The sequence below is a fragment of the Echiichthys vipera genome, assembly GCF_963691815.1.
Source record: "Echiichthys vipera genome assembly, chromosome: 4".
Taxonomy (NCBI): domain Eukaryota; kingdom Metazoa; phylum Chordata; class Actinopteri; order Perciformes; family Trachinidae; genus Echiichthys; species Echiichthys vipera.
The window spans coordinates 4,862,501-4,879,801 of NC_139829.1; the positions used below are offsets into that span (position 1 = coordinate 4,862,501).

At 38.0% G+C, this 17,301-nt stretch overlaps 3 protein-coding genes across 3 annotated transcripts in view; 1 reads left to right on the forward strand and 2 right to left on the reverse strand.

Annotated features, from left to right (window-relative positions):
• Window positions 1-17,301, forward strand: part of prdm6 (PR domain containing 6) — a gene marked incomplete at both ends in the record, with an annotated part of 107,593 nt that overhangs the window by 29,318 nt on the left and 60,974 nt on the right. The window contains one exon of the mRNA XM_083913009.1: window positions 2,794-2,921. Coding sequence (XP_083769135.1) covers window positions 2,794-2,921 — 128 coding nt within the window. The remainder of the gene's footprint in view (window positions 1-2,793; window positions 2,922-17,301) is intronic.
• The window catches only part of LOC310945881 (uncharacterized protein), a 29,195-nt gene continuing 16,138 nt past the window's right edge, over window positions 4,245-17,301 (reverse strand). The window contains exons 6-7 of the mRNA XM_083912139.1: window positions 15,889-16,401; window positions 4,245-8,711 (exon numbers count right to left, since the gene is read on the reverse strand). Of these exons, the coding sequence (XP_083768265.1) occupies window positions 6,448-8,711; window positions 15,889-16,401 (2,777 nt within the window). The 3' untranslated portion in view covers window positions 4,245-6,447. The remainder of the gene's footprint in view (window positions 8,712-15,888; window positions 16,402-17,301) is intronic.
• On the reverse strand, window positions 14,162-15,826 carry LOC310946561 (GTPase IMAP family member 9-like). Its single transcript, XM_083913062.1, has one exon. The coding sequence runs from the start codon at window positions 15,812-15,814 to the stop codon at window positions 14,888-14,890; it is 927 nt and encodes a 308-aa protein (XP_083769188.1). The 5' UTR covers window positions 15,815-15,826; the 3' UTR covers window positions 14,162-14,887.

Genomic DNA, 17,301 nt, shown 5'->3' on the forward strand with positions numbered 1-17,301 from the left:
TTGAAAAGTTACAATTTTTCAACTTCAAGTGAAACACGCGATGAGGGTCCATCGCGATGGACGCTTCATCGCATCGCTCTTATCACCCAAATCATGTTTCCAAAGGGACGTTGCGTGTCATCCTGTCATTAACATTGTTCTAGAACGGCAGCTTGATGCTTTCATTGCTGGTGTGAATGCCCGGTAACAGACACAACTGCTGTTTTTGACCAGTGGGGAGAAACCGGTTCATTTATTATTCAAGAAATAAACTGAAAGTCATGAATAGTATAAAGAGTATGTATATACTAAAATAAACAAAACAGATTCGGAGACGGACAGACAGACATTAAAGTGCTTACATGCAGAGAATAATAAACGAGGCACTTTCCTTTGAATCTCGCAGTCATTTACAGCATTGATTGTTTGTTGGCTGTGCGGACGGCAGAGAGGACGTCTATTGGCTCAGGTCATCACCTTATAAACACACTCAACGCCTCCTCAATACAGTCACACTGATCACCACAGATGGATGGAGGGATGGAGGGAAGTATTAATAATGAACACACAGAGAGGCTGAGGCACATCGACTCCCTTTAACTGCTCTCTTTATTAAGCTGGAATGGTTTAATGTTTATGGGGGTTTTGCACCGGAAATATTTTTATAGAAGAGTTTCCATAAGTAGAGCGATGAAATGTAACTAAATACATTTACTCAAGAACTGTACGTGTGGCTGTGGCTCAGTGGGTGAAGTGGTTCGTCCTCCTTTCGAGAGATCGGCGGTTCAATCCCCAGCTTCCCCGGTCCGCATGTCAAAATGTCCTTGGGCAAAACACTGAACCCTGAATTGCTCCCTGTGCTGTAAATGCGATGTGAATGGTTAGATTAGATTAGATAGTATGTAGATGTCCACTGCCATCAGTGTGAATGTGAGGAAGTGTGAAAGCGCCTTTTAGAAGACTAAAAAGGCGCTATAGAAGTACAATTTACCATTTCCTTGAATGAGGACAGGACTCGTCCTCTAGAGACTGTGAATATCTGCAGACCGGTCGGTGCTTGTAAAATGTGTTGCACTCGACCGTCTGATAAATTTGTTTCTTTTTCTAAATCGTGCTTCGTTTATGTTTCATGTACATGCACTTGTTTCAAGAGTATTTTTAGACCTCTGAACTTGTTTTTATGTGCGAGATGTTGGCAGGCGGAGCAGTGAGGCTTTTAAGCAGGTGTAAATCAGGTTTGTATAACGTTTAACACCCAGCAGGCCTCTGATCACAGCTTCAGCCTGACCGCAGATGAGAGCCTAATGATTTGTTGCTCACGCTTGTTTAAAACATTCTGTTTCAGTTCATTTTGTTTGAGCTGCGAGCGCACTCGTCTTCACTTTAAGTTTGTTCTGAAGAAATAACCCTGACCTCAAACGGAAACATGAGCACACAATTATGTGATGAATCTCTAAAAATATGCAGATTTTTGACTTTGCTTTACCATAAATATCCTGTACCACCGACAGTTTGACAGTTCAACGCTTGTTTGTGGGTCAAAATACTCCACTTGTTTTCAGCTCTGAGACATGAAACTGTTGTCTTTCCTCAACATTTCTTAAAAAGAGACACTATGTGTAACTTTTTTACATTTAAAGTGGAACCGAAACACTGTTTTTGTCCTAAACATGGCAGTAAATGATGTAGGAGGAAAGCTCAGAGGATTTCATGTACACGTGTCTGCCTCTTAATCTCTCTCACAGCATTTCTGCAGATCTTTTATCCATATCTCTATGTAATAGTTTGTATCTTTTTTTCTCATGAGATCTATGACACAGAAGAGACTGCACATCCTTAGCAGTGAGCTCGTCCTCTAATTTAAACATCTGGTTGTTGACCCCTCTGTTTTTGTTTCTTAAAGTGTAATTCCGGCGCAAAATCATCCCATGGTGTTTTAAGGCACTTACATACATCAAATAAGCAGTTGAGACAGTTTTTTTTGTATACAAACTATTAATCCGGGAGAGTCTCTAACAGCAGGACGTGGCTAACAGTGATTAGCTTGGGGCAGTAACGTGAAGGCATTCAAACGTCTTTTTTAACCACTAATGCTGCTCAAAATAACAGAAAAAAAGCACCAACCACGTAGTTAGTGAACCCAGAGTTTATTAAAAGAGTGTTTTAAAGACTTACCTACTGGCCCTTGTACCAGCTACTCTCATAGTAAAGTCCATTGGTGCTTTGTTTTCTGTGTAAGGACTCTTCTCATGCTGCTGCAGAGTTTGGTGTTATTTTCAGCAGTATTAGTAGTTACATTTTTTAAAATTGGTCATTTTAAAAAACTTTTAATAAACAACATATTAATGTTTAAGTACAAGTAGAGCTGGAACAACTGGTGGAAACTACACATTACATTACAGTCTCCACATCTGCTTCAATATGTGAAATTAATTCACATGTTTTGGATTATTATTATTATTATTATTATTATTATTATTATTGTTATTATTATTATAATTCTTATATCTCTGTCCACATTTCCTGGTCAATATTTTGCACATTCCTGCACAAAACTGTGTCATTTTGATATATATTTCATTATATAAAGTTTCTTATGCCATATTTGTGTATTGATTTTTGCAGTTCATGTTTTTTTTTTTTTTTTTATTTCCTCTTCCACCAAGGGGAATTCCTTGTATGTGAGAGCATGTGAAGGTTCTTCCCTGTACAGATAAGAAAGTATTCAGAAATACCTCCATCATATGTGTGTGTTAAATAACTTTAACACTGCTGAATATGTCACGTCTGACAGTGTTTATTTGCGTGTTCCAGATCTACGATGCAGAGGGGACGCTACAGCACTTTATCGATGGCAATGATCCCAGTAAGTCGAGCTGGATGAGGTATATCCGCTGTGCCAGGCACTGTGGGGAGCAGAACATGATGGTGGTGCAGTACAGGTAAGAACAACTTTAATATTCTTCATGATACTGTCTGGGTGTTTTTATCATCCAAAATACACGTGCTGTATACCAATATCATATAACACCAACAATACAACATACTGCACAACATTTGGGTGCTGAAAAGCCTGTTAGCACAGATAAATATTTATAATTTTCAGTATTTATCCATTTTTTCTTCATTGTATTCAGTGCTTATGATGGTCCAGGGGAGTGAATACACGGGAGTGTAGTATGCAGTGGTGTAAAGTAACTAAGTATATTTTTTCTAGGTACTTTACTCTTTTGTACAATTTTGAGGTACTACTTTTGAGGTAATTCCATTTTTATCTACGTTATACTTCTACTCCACTCCATTTCAGAGGAAATATTGAACCCATTATTGATATACGAAACAATACAAAAACAGCTTTGTTCCAGCTGCAATCACACTGGTAAAGAGCTGTCACTTTGGAGCGTGTACTGTATCTTATTTTTCATCTAAAGATTGATTTTTATCTCGTTGTTTTACTCTGATTATATTGAACTCTCTTTATTTTAATTTGTTTTTTACCTATATCCCTGGGAAATTTGCTCTTGGCTTTTTCATTATTTTTAATTATTTGTTTTTATTTCATGGTTTTCAGCACTTTTTGTCGATTCTAATTTGTTTCTTGTGCTATGTTTTATGTTTTGATTGTGACGGATGTTTCGAATCTCGACTGATACTAGTTTACCCTTGGGTATCAATAAAGTGACCTGAACCTGAACCTAATTATAATCTGATGTTATAATATTCTGAAATGGGATATTCTGCATAATGAGTACTTTAACTTTTTGTACTTTTTGATTTTGATTATTTTTTTGCATTTACTTCAGCTACATTTTAAAAGCGAGACTTTTACTTGTAACAGAGTATTTCTACAGTGTGGTATTACTACTTTTACTTAAATAAAAGCTCTGAGTACTTCTTCCACCACAGGTAGTATGTGTGGGAAAATGTATAAACATCATCTATATGAATCAAATGGTCAATAGGTCTAAACATTATGTTATCGATTAAAAATAGAAGTTAATACATGTTTATTAATTATATAGTGTTGAGAAGGGGTAACAATAAATAAGTATATACTTCTTACTGCTTCTTTTTATGTTAAATTGGTCTAATATTTTATTGGTTTGTTTACTTTGTTTGGTTTATTTATGCACAAAAAACACACACATGTTCTCTTTTTAAATCTATTTATTCTCTTTTATTTCTTTAACACCAAATTCAAAAGTATTTCAGAGCACACAAAGAAGTTATCATGAGTTTCTTTCTCCTGATTCGAATTTGTGATCACATCAGGTGTCTACGTTGAGTTTACAGCAAATGAATGCATCTAATACAAAACGAGTTTTCCACAGAATTGTCTGATTTTTCTACAAACAAAGACACTCAAGCCATCACAATGAATTGAAAGATGCTTTGATTAAAATAACATTTGCACATTAGGAGAAAATATCACCTGATGTAACATTAGCAGCTAACATTATTTTTGCTCCTTTAATTAACAATTTAACAGAAAAAACACAAATGCTAGACTAAAGACTTTGGTTTGTTGGTATATTTTATAGGCCCACTTAAATGAACAAATGCTAGCATGCCCATAATTGAAAGTTCACAACTTCATGTCAGTTTTCTTACATGACCCCTGTTGTAAAAAACAACAACAACAAATAATTAAAGTTGGCAAAGAGAGTGTCATTTACAATCTAACAATCGTTATGAACTTATCTTCACAAGAAAACATAAACAAATGGTTCAGCTGAACAGTCACATCATCACATTATGATAATACATATTATATCATAAGACATATGAATAAATACATGATTGTGATATTCACACGTTCTAAAATATTTGTTTCTATCAACAAATGCTGCATACTTGATGCTTTGTTAAGGCCTGTAGTACAAAAGAAGTCAATATGATTATACTTAACTCTTTACATAACACATTAAAACAAGAGCAAGTGTCGTGAAAAGCTTTAAGTAAGTGTAGAATCATACAAAAGTCACTTTTTTCACATTTAGTTTAAAAAACATGATCATTTTTAAAATCTATGATGTTTTCAACTTTGCTCTTGCAGGTTGCGTGGTTTGCAATACACTGCACCGTATTCGCATCTTCTAATAATACCAGAGATTGCTTCTCTCTGTGTGTGTCTAGGTTTTCAAGAGTGATACAATGTTTAGCCAAATATACTTTGGCAGCTGTTAATATACCTGTGCAGCCTGTCCAATTAAAGTCTATCAGTGGGAACAGTTAAGACGACAGTTAAGTTTAGACGAAAAAAGGTGGCGGTTAAATGTAGATGACAAAAGGTGACAGTTGAAGGTTAAATATGTAGAATCTTTATTAAAAGCTATAATATAAAAAAATATTCCCACAGGCCGTTTTGAGGGGTACAGAATGAAAGTATTGCTTTTTCATTAAAAAAAAACAATATATTTAGTCTGAATTAATATAAGTTTTTGAAAACGGCTTTCTGTCCCGTTCTGTTTCCATGGTAGCAGCCAATAGCTTTGGGTGTTTGTGGTTGCCAGGTTCAGGTTGTCTGTTGTTGGGTGCAGCTACTGTAGGCTGGCACTGGGTGAAATGGAGTTTGCCAATCCTGCAGCTGCTTCGGAGCCTCAGTCAAGGGGGTGTTATTTGTCCCAGCAGCTGAGTGAGCGGAGACGGAGACAGAGTCAATATAGGCCAAGCATTCACTCCATGGACTGAGAGAAAGGAGAGAAACGCCATTCTAGCGTACGCCCAAATGGCTACGCTTCTCCTTGATCGCTAACATCACTTTCATCTTTACTTAGCTGGAACGGCTAACGCTAACGGCTAATGCTAACGCTAACTGTCAGTCAAACTCCTCTAATACTTGGTTTTATGGTGTGATTTACCGGAGGGGATGGGTTCAAACAGGCTCAAACAGATTGCGGTCTCCTGTAGGCTACCTGGCCGAGCCTCACAAACCTGGCAATGTGGGTAGTGGAATTATGTTTTGTTGTTGCAACTATGACGGTGGTGGTTGGCACTGTCGCCTCACAGCAAGAGGGTTCCTGGTTTGAATCCCGGCTGGGGCCCTTCTATGTGGAGTTTGCATGTTCTCCCCGTGTCTGCGTGGGTTTTCTCCGGGTTCTCCGGTTTCCTCCCACAGTTCAAAGACATGCAGGTGTTAGGTTCATTGATGACTCTAAATTGCCCGTAGGTGGGAATGTGAGAGTGAATGGTTGTTTGTTTCTGTTTGTTTTGATGTGCCCTTTGATAGACTGGCGTCCACTCCAGCCCCCCGCAACCCTGATAGGGACAAGCGGTTGAAAATGGATGGATGGATGGATGTTGCGACTATGATCTTTAGACACTAGATGGCGGTGTTCTGTTCATTCTCCATTTTAAACCTTTAAGTTTAGACAACAAAAGGTGACACTAACTTCTCATAGTTATATGTACGAACTGTGAATGAGCATAGTCTGCCTACCAACATCACTGAAGGAAAATCAATACCGCTCATAAAATAGAACAGCTCTTTTCTCTGGCTTTCTTTACATGCTCTTGTATCCAGTTGTTTATTTCTTTCTCATGTTTCGTCTTTAGTTCATTGATATCTTTGCACAGATTTTCTTTGTTTGGCGAATTAAGCGTTCCGATCAGGTCCTTCATTTCTTGTTCTTGTTTTGTCTTCAGTTTTTCGAAGTCTCTCTGATATGCTCTGTTTTTGCTCAGTTGGCGTACTATTAAGTCATTGTGTTTTTGTTGCTTCTCCTTCAGATCCTCCATCTCTTTGTCATGCTTTTCCGTCAGAGCTGCAAAGTCCTCTGTGTATGTGTTTCTGAATTCATTGAATTCTTCAGCCTGCTTTCGGGCCTCTTCTTCATGTTTCCTCTTGATTATTGCCAGATTTTTCAGGAGGGTTTCTTGTAGTTGATTCAGTTCTTTTTCCTCTTGTTGTTTTCTAATTAGATCTTCTTTTCTTTTCTGTTCATATTCTTTCTTTTCTCGCTCATATTCTTCTCTCAGCTGTTGAAGTCCTTTTTGCTCCTCCTCGTGTCTCTGTTGATCTTCTGACTTTCGTTTCCACCAACTTTCCTTTCGATCCATCTCCCAAGTCTCCTGTCCTCGTCTCATCTCCTCTCTGTCCTGCAACCACTTTTTGTCCACTTCCTCACTTCCATGACTTTGATCCCACTGCATTTGTTGGATTTCCTCCTGCCTTTTTGCCTCTGCTTTCATCTCATCTTCTTCTCTCTTTATCTTTTCCTGTTCCTTACGGATGTATTCCCCCTTTAACTCGATCATTTGGGTTTTCAGTTCTCTTTCTTTTTGAGTTTTGGTTATCTGTTCTGTCAATTCTTTTTGCTTTGCCTCGATTTCTTTTTTATGATTATTTTCAAAGTCCATCATCTCTCTCTGTATGTCTCCTTCCTTTTCCTTCAGGATCCTCTTCACTTCCTTTTGTATGGCTGCCTCAGCTTCTTGGAACATCTCGGAGGTGTAGCAGCCGCCGCCATTTCTGTCCACCATTGATTCAACTTTCTTCAGTAGCTCTCTGGCTTGAGCACAATTTCTGTCTTTGTTATTGAAGACCTGGTATCTTCCTCCACAGTCAGCCATCAGTTTTTTAACGAAACCATCTTGTACGTAACTGTCGAATGTTTGATTTTTCAGATCATCTCCTCTGGTGAACACGACAATGATGTAGTCTCCTGACTTTTTGCCAAAAAAGTCCTTGATCAGTTCTACAGTATCTTTCTCCTCTTTTGTAAAGCGGCCGATCTGCAACACTAACAAGAACACGTGAGGTCCAGGAGCCAACATGGTGACGCATTTCACAAGCTCCTGTTTTATTTTTTCGTTGCTCAAAGTTGTGTCGAACAAGCCAGGTGTGTCCACCATAATGACGGGCCGTCCATCGATCTCCCCTGTCGCTTTCTGGCAAAACTCGGTCACTGACCTCGGGCAGGCTTTAGATCTGAAGTATTCTTTGCCCAAAATAGTGTTTGCAGTGGCACTCTTTCCACAACCAGTCTTCCCAATCAGCACCATCCTGAGACACTCTTTGCTCTGATGGTTAGAAACTGCCATCTTCTGTTCAGATTTCTGGGATGCAACCACATTCACCTGTAGCTTGGCCATCATTTCCTCTGTGGGTTTGCCAGCCCTCATCATTTCCACAGTGTGCAACACACTATAGCCCGGTTGCTCAGATACTGTCATCAGATCATCCCCCTCTGTGCAGTTTAGATGTCCTCCTTTGTTGTCTTTGACAATGTTCTCCATCTGTTCCACCAGTTCTTGATAATCACGTTCAGGCAAATAGTTTCTATCAAAGTTAATTCTGTGCTTCCTTTGACCGCAGTCTCTGATGACTTGGTTCAGTGAGGCATTCTGTACCTCCTCATTTTGTGTTTCGATGACCATTGAGTATTTAAAAGCATCTTGACCCAAGAAACCCAGGATGGACTTAATTTTTTGTCTGTCCTTTTCATTGAAATCCGAAGGCTTCATTAACAGCAGGAGGACATTTGGTCCAGGGGGGCAAAGAGCGAGGCACTTTATCATTTCATGTCTCACTTTATCCGCAGGCAGACTAAAGACATCTGAGGTTTTCACTACTGTTAATTTTTTCCCCCTCCATTCTCCATAGGCAACTGACGGTTTACATTGCTTTGCTAATTTTGGATCAGCAACATCGTTTTTCCTCGTGATGAAGTTACTTAGTGTTGTCTTTTCATCTTGTTGCTTTCCAAACACCAACATCCTCAATTCAGATGCTGCAAAACAACACAAGCCAAAACATTAAAATTTCCATTATTTCATGAGCTACTGTCCTTTTTGCATTTTTGTCAGGGGTGCATACAAGGGATGTCATGAGAACCAATATCCATGGAATATGGAAGCATGGAAGCAATTCTTCTGGACCTGACAGGGGCAGTATATAAGCCTATGCCCATTATGGCTCCCATGAAATGCTGAAGAAGAAGAAGAATGCCTACCAGTATGGGAGAACAATGAATAGCCCCTCATCTCTGTGCACACTCTTTACGCTTTACCATACATCGAACTTTATGGCAACAGCTTTCACAAGTTCACCTAGATCTCCCAAACCACAATTAAGTCTGTTTCTCTCTGCCAATGTTATCCACATAGAGCCTAGGGTCAGGCACGCGGCAAGATTTTTTAAGTAGGGGGGACTGCCAACTGAATGAATGAATGAACGAGTGATGCCATCACATTTTTTTCTCCAGCTGTACCCTAGCGCATCGCACGCTAGTAGGCTGCTTACTGGTTGCCAAATGCTATACGCAATTGTTTGCATAGGGTTGTTTCTGACTCTTTTGACTCAAACATATCCAAAAGCAAAAAAGAAAAACAAAAGACAGATGTAATCATTTCCAACACATTTTTTTTCCACAAAATATTCTGATTCAATCCACATTTGTTTGTGTTAAAAAGTAATTGACACTGTGTTTTTAAAAACTTGCCGCACACAAAGGGAAGCATGCATGCATGCACCTAACGAGGCGGTTTAGCAGCAGCACCATGAATAACATTTATTTAGCAGATCACCATTGCGCATTCGCACCACTATGGCATTGCTCTCAGGCCTGCGAGTAGTTGGCAAAGTACGTGTTCAATGTAACCTCTCAACACACATCTTCACGTTAAGTGAAGTTGATGCCATCAGTACTGGTTACAAACAGGATTGACAGACGACCCTCAGATCTTCCTGTCTGTGAAAAATATTACAGGACTTTTGGTACAGCCATGTCGGTATATTTAAATTCAAAGTTAGAACTGTCCCTGATTAAATAATGTTGATTGTTGAAATACACTCATACAATTTTCTCACCCAAACAATTACTTGATTTAATCGACAGATCTTTAAAACGGAGTTGCTCCACAAAAACATTTCTTAGAATTAAACAGTGATGTTACACCCACACCACCAGGGAATGCTGCAGCCCCGGCAGCACCCCCCTTCCTGTGCTACTGCCTAAGGTTAGCTTTGATAGTTAACTTTAGCGCTAGTTCCAGCGGACATTTGTTAACTTTAAAATGCAACAGAAACAGACTTAATAGACTTGCTTTTTTGGAGTTCCAGGTAAACTCATGGAAGAAAATAACGTATGCTTGCTATATGGTGATTGTATGTGAACCAACTCACTCCATGCCTGACAGTGACAGAAAATTGAAACTGAGAAAATAAAAATGAATTAATTTGATTTAACTAAACATTTCAAAAATACCTCCATCAGCTACCATCACAATTCTGTGAGAAACACTGAACAACGTACCCAAAATGCTAACCTTATCCTGAATAAATACTATTAAGGACTGTATGCTGAAGAACTTATTGGGATTTATTGTTTTGTTTTTTGTTTTTTATTCATATTTGATATTAAGAATTGGGGAATTTCACTGTTTCATCATTAGATTTTTGGTATCATGACATCCCTAGTTCATAAATTAATGTATGGAAGATATTTGGAGACAGAAAAATTAAATGGATAAAGTTTGAAAAATACATCTTGATTCTCTGTCGCTCCAATAAGTTGGCTACCACTGACCAATAAGGATATGTTCATCGATTGACATGAAAAAGCATGGATTTAAAAATATATAAATTTAAGCAAAAAGGGTAATGGTTGTCCTGGCTCGATTACTTTTTGCTCTTTGTATTGACTCACTTACAGAGGCTATAAAATATATTGATATCATGATGAAAACCAAAATGTCATACAATTCAATATAATAAAAATAATAATGATAATAATAATAATAATAATAAACTTAATTTCTTCTTAACAAGGTTACAAAGTGCTTTCCAGAAAAACAAAGAAAACAAAAACAACAGATAGCAACAACGAAGACAGTGGGATCATGAAAAAAAAAAAAAATCAGTTATATGCAGATGATATTTAACTATTACTCTTCTATTCTTGCGGTTATACGGTAGTTGCTTTTCTGGTTATGCAGTAAGATCAACCTGGGGACAGAGAGATTGTCTTATTTGGGTAAAGAGCGGGGTGGTGCTTTTTTTGGTCTTAAATGTAAAAAGAAAACAACATTTGAACAGGGATGGCTGCTCAGACGTTTTTTTTTTTATCTTCTGTGTGTTCAGTGCCAACATTTTTAAGTGTATGACTAAGATTATTCAACAAGTCAGTGTCAATAACCTCCCCGTTTTGTTTCCCTGTTGCAATCTCATACATTCTCTCTTTGTGCGGTTGACCTCATGTCTGTTGTTGTGATCTGTTTCAGTGATAACCGTACTTACCAAATGCTGATGCTGCCATTGTGTCACTTCAACGCAAACTTGAGGGAGAGAAATTCATGCGGAGAAACTGTTCTGTGTCTGTTGGGTTTTAAGAAACAACTAAATTAAAATAATATTTTCTATGGATACAATAACCAAACACAATAATTCTACTTTACAGAAATCAATCAGAAAGTGCATACATTTATAAAATGTAGACTTCCATGTTCATCTAAGTTGAGTCATATTTTAGTAAAAGTGTTTATGCCTTTAAGGATTTGAAGTCTAACCCAAGTGTAAATGAACTTAACACATATTTGTGTTTAATTTTCCGTATTCAGGCAAACATTTCATAAATGAGATCAGGTATTTTGCTGGCTGCTATCTGTCACTTATCTTGTCTATTTCCTCGTCACACACCGAACATGCTGCACTTATCTGAAGCTGTTGCCCTTTTATTGCAGTTTTGTTCTCATCGTATTTTTTGTTCTGGTCCAAATTGTTAACAGAGCAGTCAACACCTGAGGATTACCAATAAACTGCTATAGTTAGTCAATTGATAAAGTTATGTTTTTCTGATAGCTAATACATTGATAAATATTCTGTGTATACATTTCTTAATTTTTTGCATTCATTTTCCGATTGTCTACTCACCACTTGAAATTCTTGTTGGGTAAATTTCCATCAAATCACATCGAAGTGTCGGCTCCATAATGACTTTAACTCAGCGAGGACAACCTTTTTGTCAGCAGCAGGGCCGGGCCCAGCATAGGCATGACAACAATGAAACAACCCAGTTCAACCAGAACTGTCACTACACATGATTAAAAAAAATGTACAAATGTGATAAGCGATCTGTGGTAGCCAGGGTTGGGCATATAAAAGCAACAAGTATCTCAGCAGTATCTCTACAACACACATTAATAAGAAGTTGGATAATTCTTTGGGGTTCCATATTTTTTATGTCAGACAAATAGGACTTGTGTAGGAACAGAAGTGTTGCAAGGATGACATATTTTTTTGGGCCAGCGTGGAAGTTGGAATTGCTCTGGTTCCTTCAAGGAAAAGTCAATGGGATTTTGGATAATTGCACAAATAAGCTTTGTAGGAAACAAAAGTTTATGACACTTTACACATTTTGTTCAGCAATAAAATCCTTATCTCGGTTAAGATCCCTGACTCTGTAGTCTCATTTAGCCACTTGTTAGCAACAGCCATTTTTAAAAACACGTAAAAGTTTCCAAATTTACAAGTGGGGTTTTTACTGACGCATTTTATGTAATAGAACAATAACAACAATCCTTCCTGCAGCACTCTTTTACCATGACTCAGAGGATCTTCAATTGTCTGCAGATTTAGAATTTCCCTGTAGACTAGAATAGGTGTGGGTTAGCACAAAAGGTTTCCCAACAAGAGAAATGGAAAGTGAAACTTGTCCAGGGCAGGATGTAGCAACTGGTATGTTATTTAAACAAACAGAGTACATCGTCAGAGCCTTTTCATGGTTTTATTCCTGAAACATTACAGCAAGGGTTGGCAATGGCTCTGCAAGTTTTTTTGTATAAGTTGAGTCAGCATTATTCCCCGTTGTTCCACAAAGCCACATCTAAATACTTCACATCTAAATAAAATGCTTACTACAAATAATAATAATACTTAATTTCACTTGTTACAAGAGATATACTCAGAGCTTGGTGATAATTCTTCTTTCAATGGAACGGTATCATGATGAAATCATATATCAAGTCATTGTGATAAGCCAATTATGTCCTTTAAATTGATAATAAAAAGCACATACTAACTCATTTTTTTCTGAAAATCTGATGTGAAATATTTTGAGTTTATATTTTGCACTACAATTCTTAATGAAATGAGAAAGTACTTAGTATATTTCATTTGTTATGTATTTAATTCACTCACAGGACTTTACAAAAACAGACCTTACCATGTGGTTATTTCATATTCACGTTTTATTTATTGAATTACGAGAAACATGCTTTATTGTGATATATTTCATTATCAAGATATGAAATGATTTATATCAGGGCAGAAGATTTTATAGATATGAATAATATTTATTTCATCTTACACACTGTAAACAACCACAGACACAAACTTTGTTAAAAACACAAATATGAGTTGTTACAGACTGTTTCTTTAACACACAAGTACAATATATTGTAGAATACAACAACTTACAACAAATTCATCATCGATTTTTATACAAACTAAAAAGCTGTAACAATTTCTTATTCTCTATACGTTTTTTTAAAATAACATGTTTTTGAAAGAACATATTTCCATATTGTTTAAAGTAGAAACATTTTAAATAATTAACTTTCCTAATTTTTGGTGACAAATATAGTATTAGCCTTCTGGAATCATAAACCCAACTGAACAAAAGAAAATTCTATTTCATGACTGCAATTATTATCTGAATAAAAACGAACATTCCTTGCAAAACAAAAATAGATACATTATTATATTATGTGCTTTCATGTGTTGTTTTATTCACATCAGGTTTTACTAGTTTACCCTTAATATTTGCTGTAGTTTCTCCTTACTACCATCTTACAAGTGAAATAGGGAAACACCACTTTTATTTGTTATGTGCTTAAAGAGTCATTTTAAATGGAAATATAGGCTGCAGCTGATAAGACTTGTGCTGCAGCTAATGAACATGCATAAAGTTCAACTTTACAGACATTTACCCTTACAACTATACATTATTTATCATATTGTTATTTTTATGTGAGACATTGGTGCAATGAAGTAATGGTATATATGATATATAGTATAACTATACACATTAGTTTCAAGTCTTCAAACTTAAAAAAACACAGTTTTGCAGCTAAAACGTAGCCTTGTGAGACCTCCCTGATCTTGCAAGCTCCATTGTATTTAACTCTCAGATCAGTCTGGTAATGTGCGGTGGAAGAAATTTGGAGAAGTTTGCCAAGCGACCAAACCAATCAGCGTTGGGTTTGAGGCGGATATAAGTGAAGAAACGAGAAGAGACTGTTCAGTGTAAAAAACATGGAGGCTTCCACGGATGAGATGAGCGCAGCTATCGAGCAAGCCGCTCACTAACTCTTGGATCCTACTGTTGAATATGGACCAGGATCCTGAAATTGGGCATTTTATCTGTAAATTTGCGTTACACAAACGGCAAATATCCTTTAATGACATGTTGTTGACATTTTGAATTTTGCCTTAACGCTGTTAGAACGTCATACTCTTCGTTGATCTGATTGGTTGATTTGGCCCGTATGTTGTAATAGACAGATGGTTTATCCAATCTGCAACCAATATTTTCATCCCTTCCCAAAAGATCTCAAAATGAGAGTTCCTAGATGAATATGCTGAGCAAATGAGAATCAATCCATCTGGCAGAGTCAGTCAAATGCAACAATCCTTGTTTTTTCTGGGGTTTTTTTCACATCTTCCTGTATCCAGCGTTGACTCTCCTTATGTATTTTCTCCAGCTCATTGATTTCTGTGCTCAGATATTGTCCATCGCGGGAACCCAATGTCAATGTCTTCTCAGTCATTTCTTGTTCTTTTTTTTTCTTCTATTCTCTCTGGTATACTTTGTTTTTTTGCGGCAGTTTGGTCATAATTTTTTGTTGCCTCCGCTTCCAGTACTCTCCAGAAAGACCCACGGTATACATGTATCTGAATTCATAGGATTCAACAGCTTGCTCTCTGGCCTATACTTTTTCTTTTGTTTCTGTATCTTTCGATTCCCTGCTCATGCAAGTTAGTCATAAGTTGTCTGTTTGGGTCTTCTTGACATTGTTTCTCCCCCCACTTCGTTTGTTCCTTCTCCCAAGTTTCCTCTCTCTGCATGTCTCCTTCCTTTTCCTTCAGGATCCTCTTCACTTCCTTTTGTATGGCTCCCTCAGCTTCTTGGAACATCTCAGAAGTGTAGCAGCTGCCACCATTTCTGTTCACCATTGATTCAACTGTGCTCCGTAGCTGTCCGACTTGAGCACGATTTCTATCTTTGTTATTGAAGACCTGGTATCTTCCTCCACAGTCAGCTATCAGTTTTCCAACATAGCCTTCCTTGTCTTCCTGTATGTAGCTCTCAAATGTTTGATTTTTCAGATAATCGCCTCTGGTGAATACAACAATTATGTAGTCTAACGATTTTTTGCCAAAAAAGTCCTTGATCAGTTCAACAGTATCTTTCTCTTCCGGCGTAAAGCGGTCGATCTGCAACACTAACAAGAACCCATGAGGTCCAGGAGACAACATAGTGACGCATTTCACAAGCTCCTGTTTTATATTTTCGTTGGTCAGAGTCGTGTCGTACAAGCCGGGTGTGTCGACTATGATGACGGGCCGTCCATCGATCTCCCCTGTCGCTTTCTGGCAAAACTCGGTCACTGACCTCGGGCAGGCTTTAGATCTGAAGTATTCTTTGCCCAAAATAGTGTTTGCAGTGGCACTCTTTCCACAACCAGTCTTCCCAATCAGCACCATCCTGAGACACTGTTTGCTCTGATGGTTAGAAACCAACATCTTCCATTCAGATTCTTGGGTCGCAACTATATTCCCCCTGGGCTTGGCCATCATTTCCCTTGTGAAACCTCGAAATTCACCAGCTCTCATGGTTTTCACAGTGTGCAACACTTGAAAGACCTGCTGCTTGTCTCTGAGGTCAAAGACAATGTATCGTTCTCTACAGCTCTTGATGAGCTCCTGGAAGTGCGCATTCTCCTTCAGACATCTTACAACGGCTGGAGAATTAGGATCTGACTCGACAGTAAACAGAATCATTGTGAAGTCGTTCACTCGAGAGGTAAATGTGTTCTGGATGATCTTAAGCTCTTCCTTGTCTTCGTCAGTGAGGGGACCCACAGGAAGGACCAGGATGAAGGCATGGACGCCCTCAGGATCACAAAGGGAGATACACCTGAATGATTCCTCCATCACTTCCTCCTGAGGTTTTCTATACAAGGCAGGCAGCCCCACCAGGGAAACCCAACGTCCAAACGCCTCTCCCTGATGTTTAACACACTCTGATGAGTTGGAGAGTGGAGCAAACTTTCTTTCTCCTAGAATGGCATTAGTTGCTGATGACTTCCAGGTTTCAAATCTCCCACACAAAACCAAGTTCAGAGGTTCGTAAGTTACATATACTGTCATTGGATCAGTGCTTTTGTTGCAACTAACTATTCTCTCCATCTTTTCCATCACTGCTTAAATATCAACTAAGAAAATCTTTTTTATCGCTGATGTGGTGCCTTCGTCTGCTGTCTCATGTGAGTTGATCCACCGCCAATTTGTTTTTACCTCGCTATGTATAAAAACGACCAATGGGTATTTCAAAGCATCTTGACTGAAGAAAGTCTTTTGTCTGTCCTTTTCTTTCAAATCGGAAGACTTCACTAACACAGGATGACATGTGGTCCAGGGGGGCAAAGAGACACGCACTCTTTCAACTCTTGTCCCACTTTATCCGCAGGCAGGCTGAAGATGTCTGAGGTTTTTCACTGCTGTTAGTTTTGTCCCCTTCCTTTTCAATGGGCGAAGGCACATTGCTATTTTCAGATCAGGAACATCTTTTCATTTTGCCACTTCCCAAACTCCATAATCCTCAGTTTCAATGCTGTAAAACAAAAGCCAGAGCATTAAAATCTCCTAAACTCCATGAGATCTCCACTTTGGCTCTCATCTGAAGTTTCTGTCCACTTGGTAAATGTGATCCCACTTTTGTCTTTAGCTGCAGTTTAGGCTCCACCAACCCCTGAGAAAAATTAAAATGTCTCAGGGTTTCTATAAAACTAAACCATTAGACAACAAGTCAACAACACTCCCTGTTTTGTTTCCCTGCAACTGTTTCATACGCTCTCTCTTTGTGCAGTTGACCTAATTTCTGTTGTCATGATCTGTTTCAGTGATAACCGTACTTACCAAATGCTGATGCTGCCATTTTGTCTCTTCACCACAAACTTGAGGGAGAGAAATTCACACGCAGAAGCTCTTCTGTGTCTGTTGGGTTTAAGGACACAAGACAAAATTAGAATAATAAATTCTATAGATAAAATAACCAAACACAATAATTCTACTTTCCAGAAATCAGTAAGACTGTTGCA

What these genes read in the sequence shown, in the direction of transcription:
- LOC310946561 (XM_083913062.1), bottom strand. Translation starts at nt 15,814, where the DNA reads ATGAGAGCTGGTGAATTTCGAGGTTTCACAAGGGAAATGATGGCCAAG.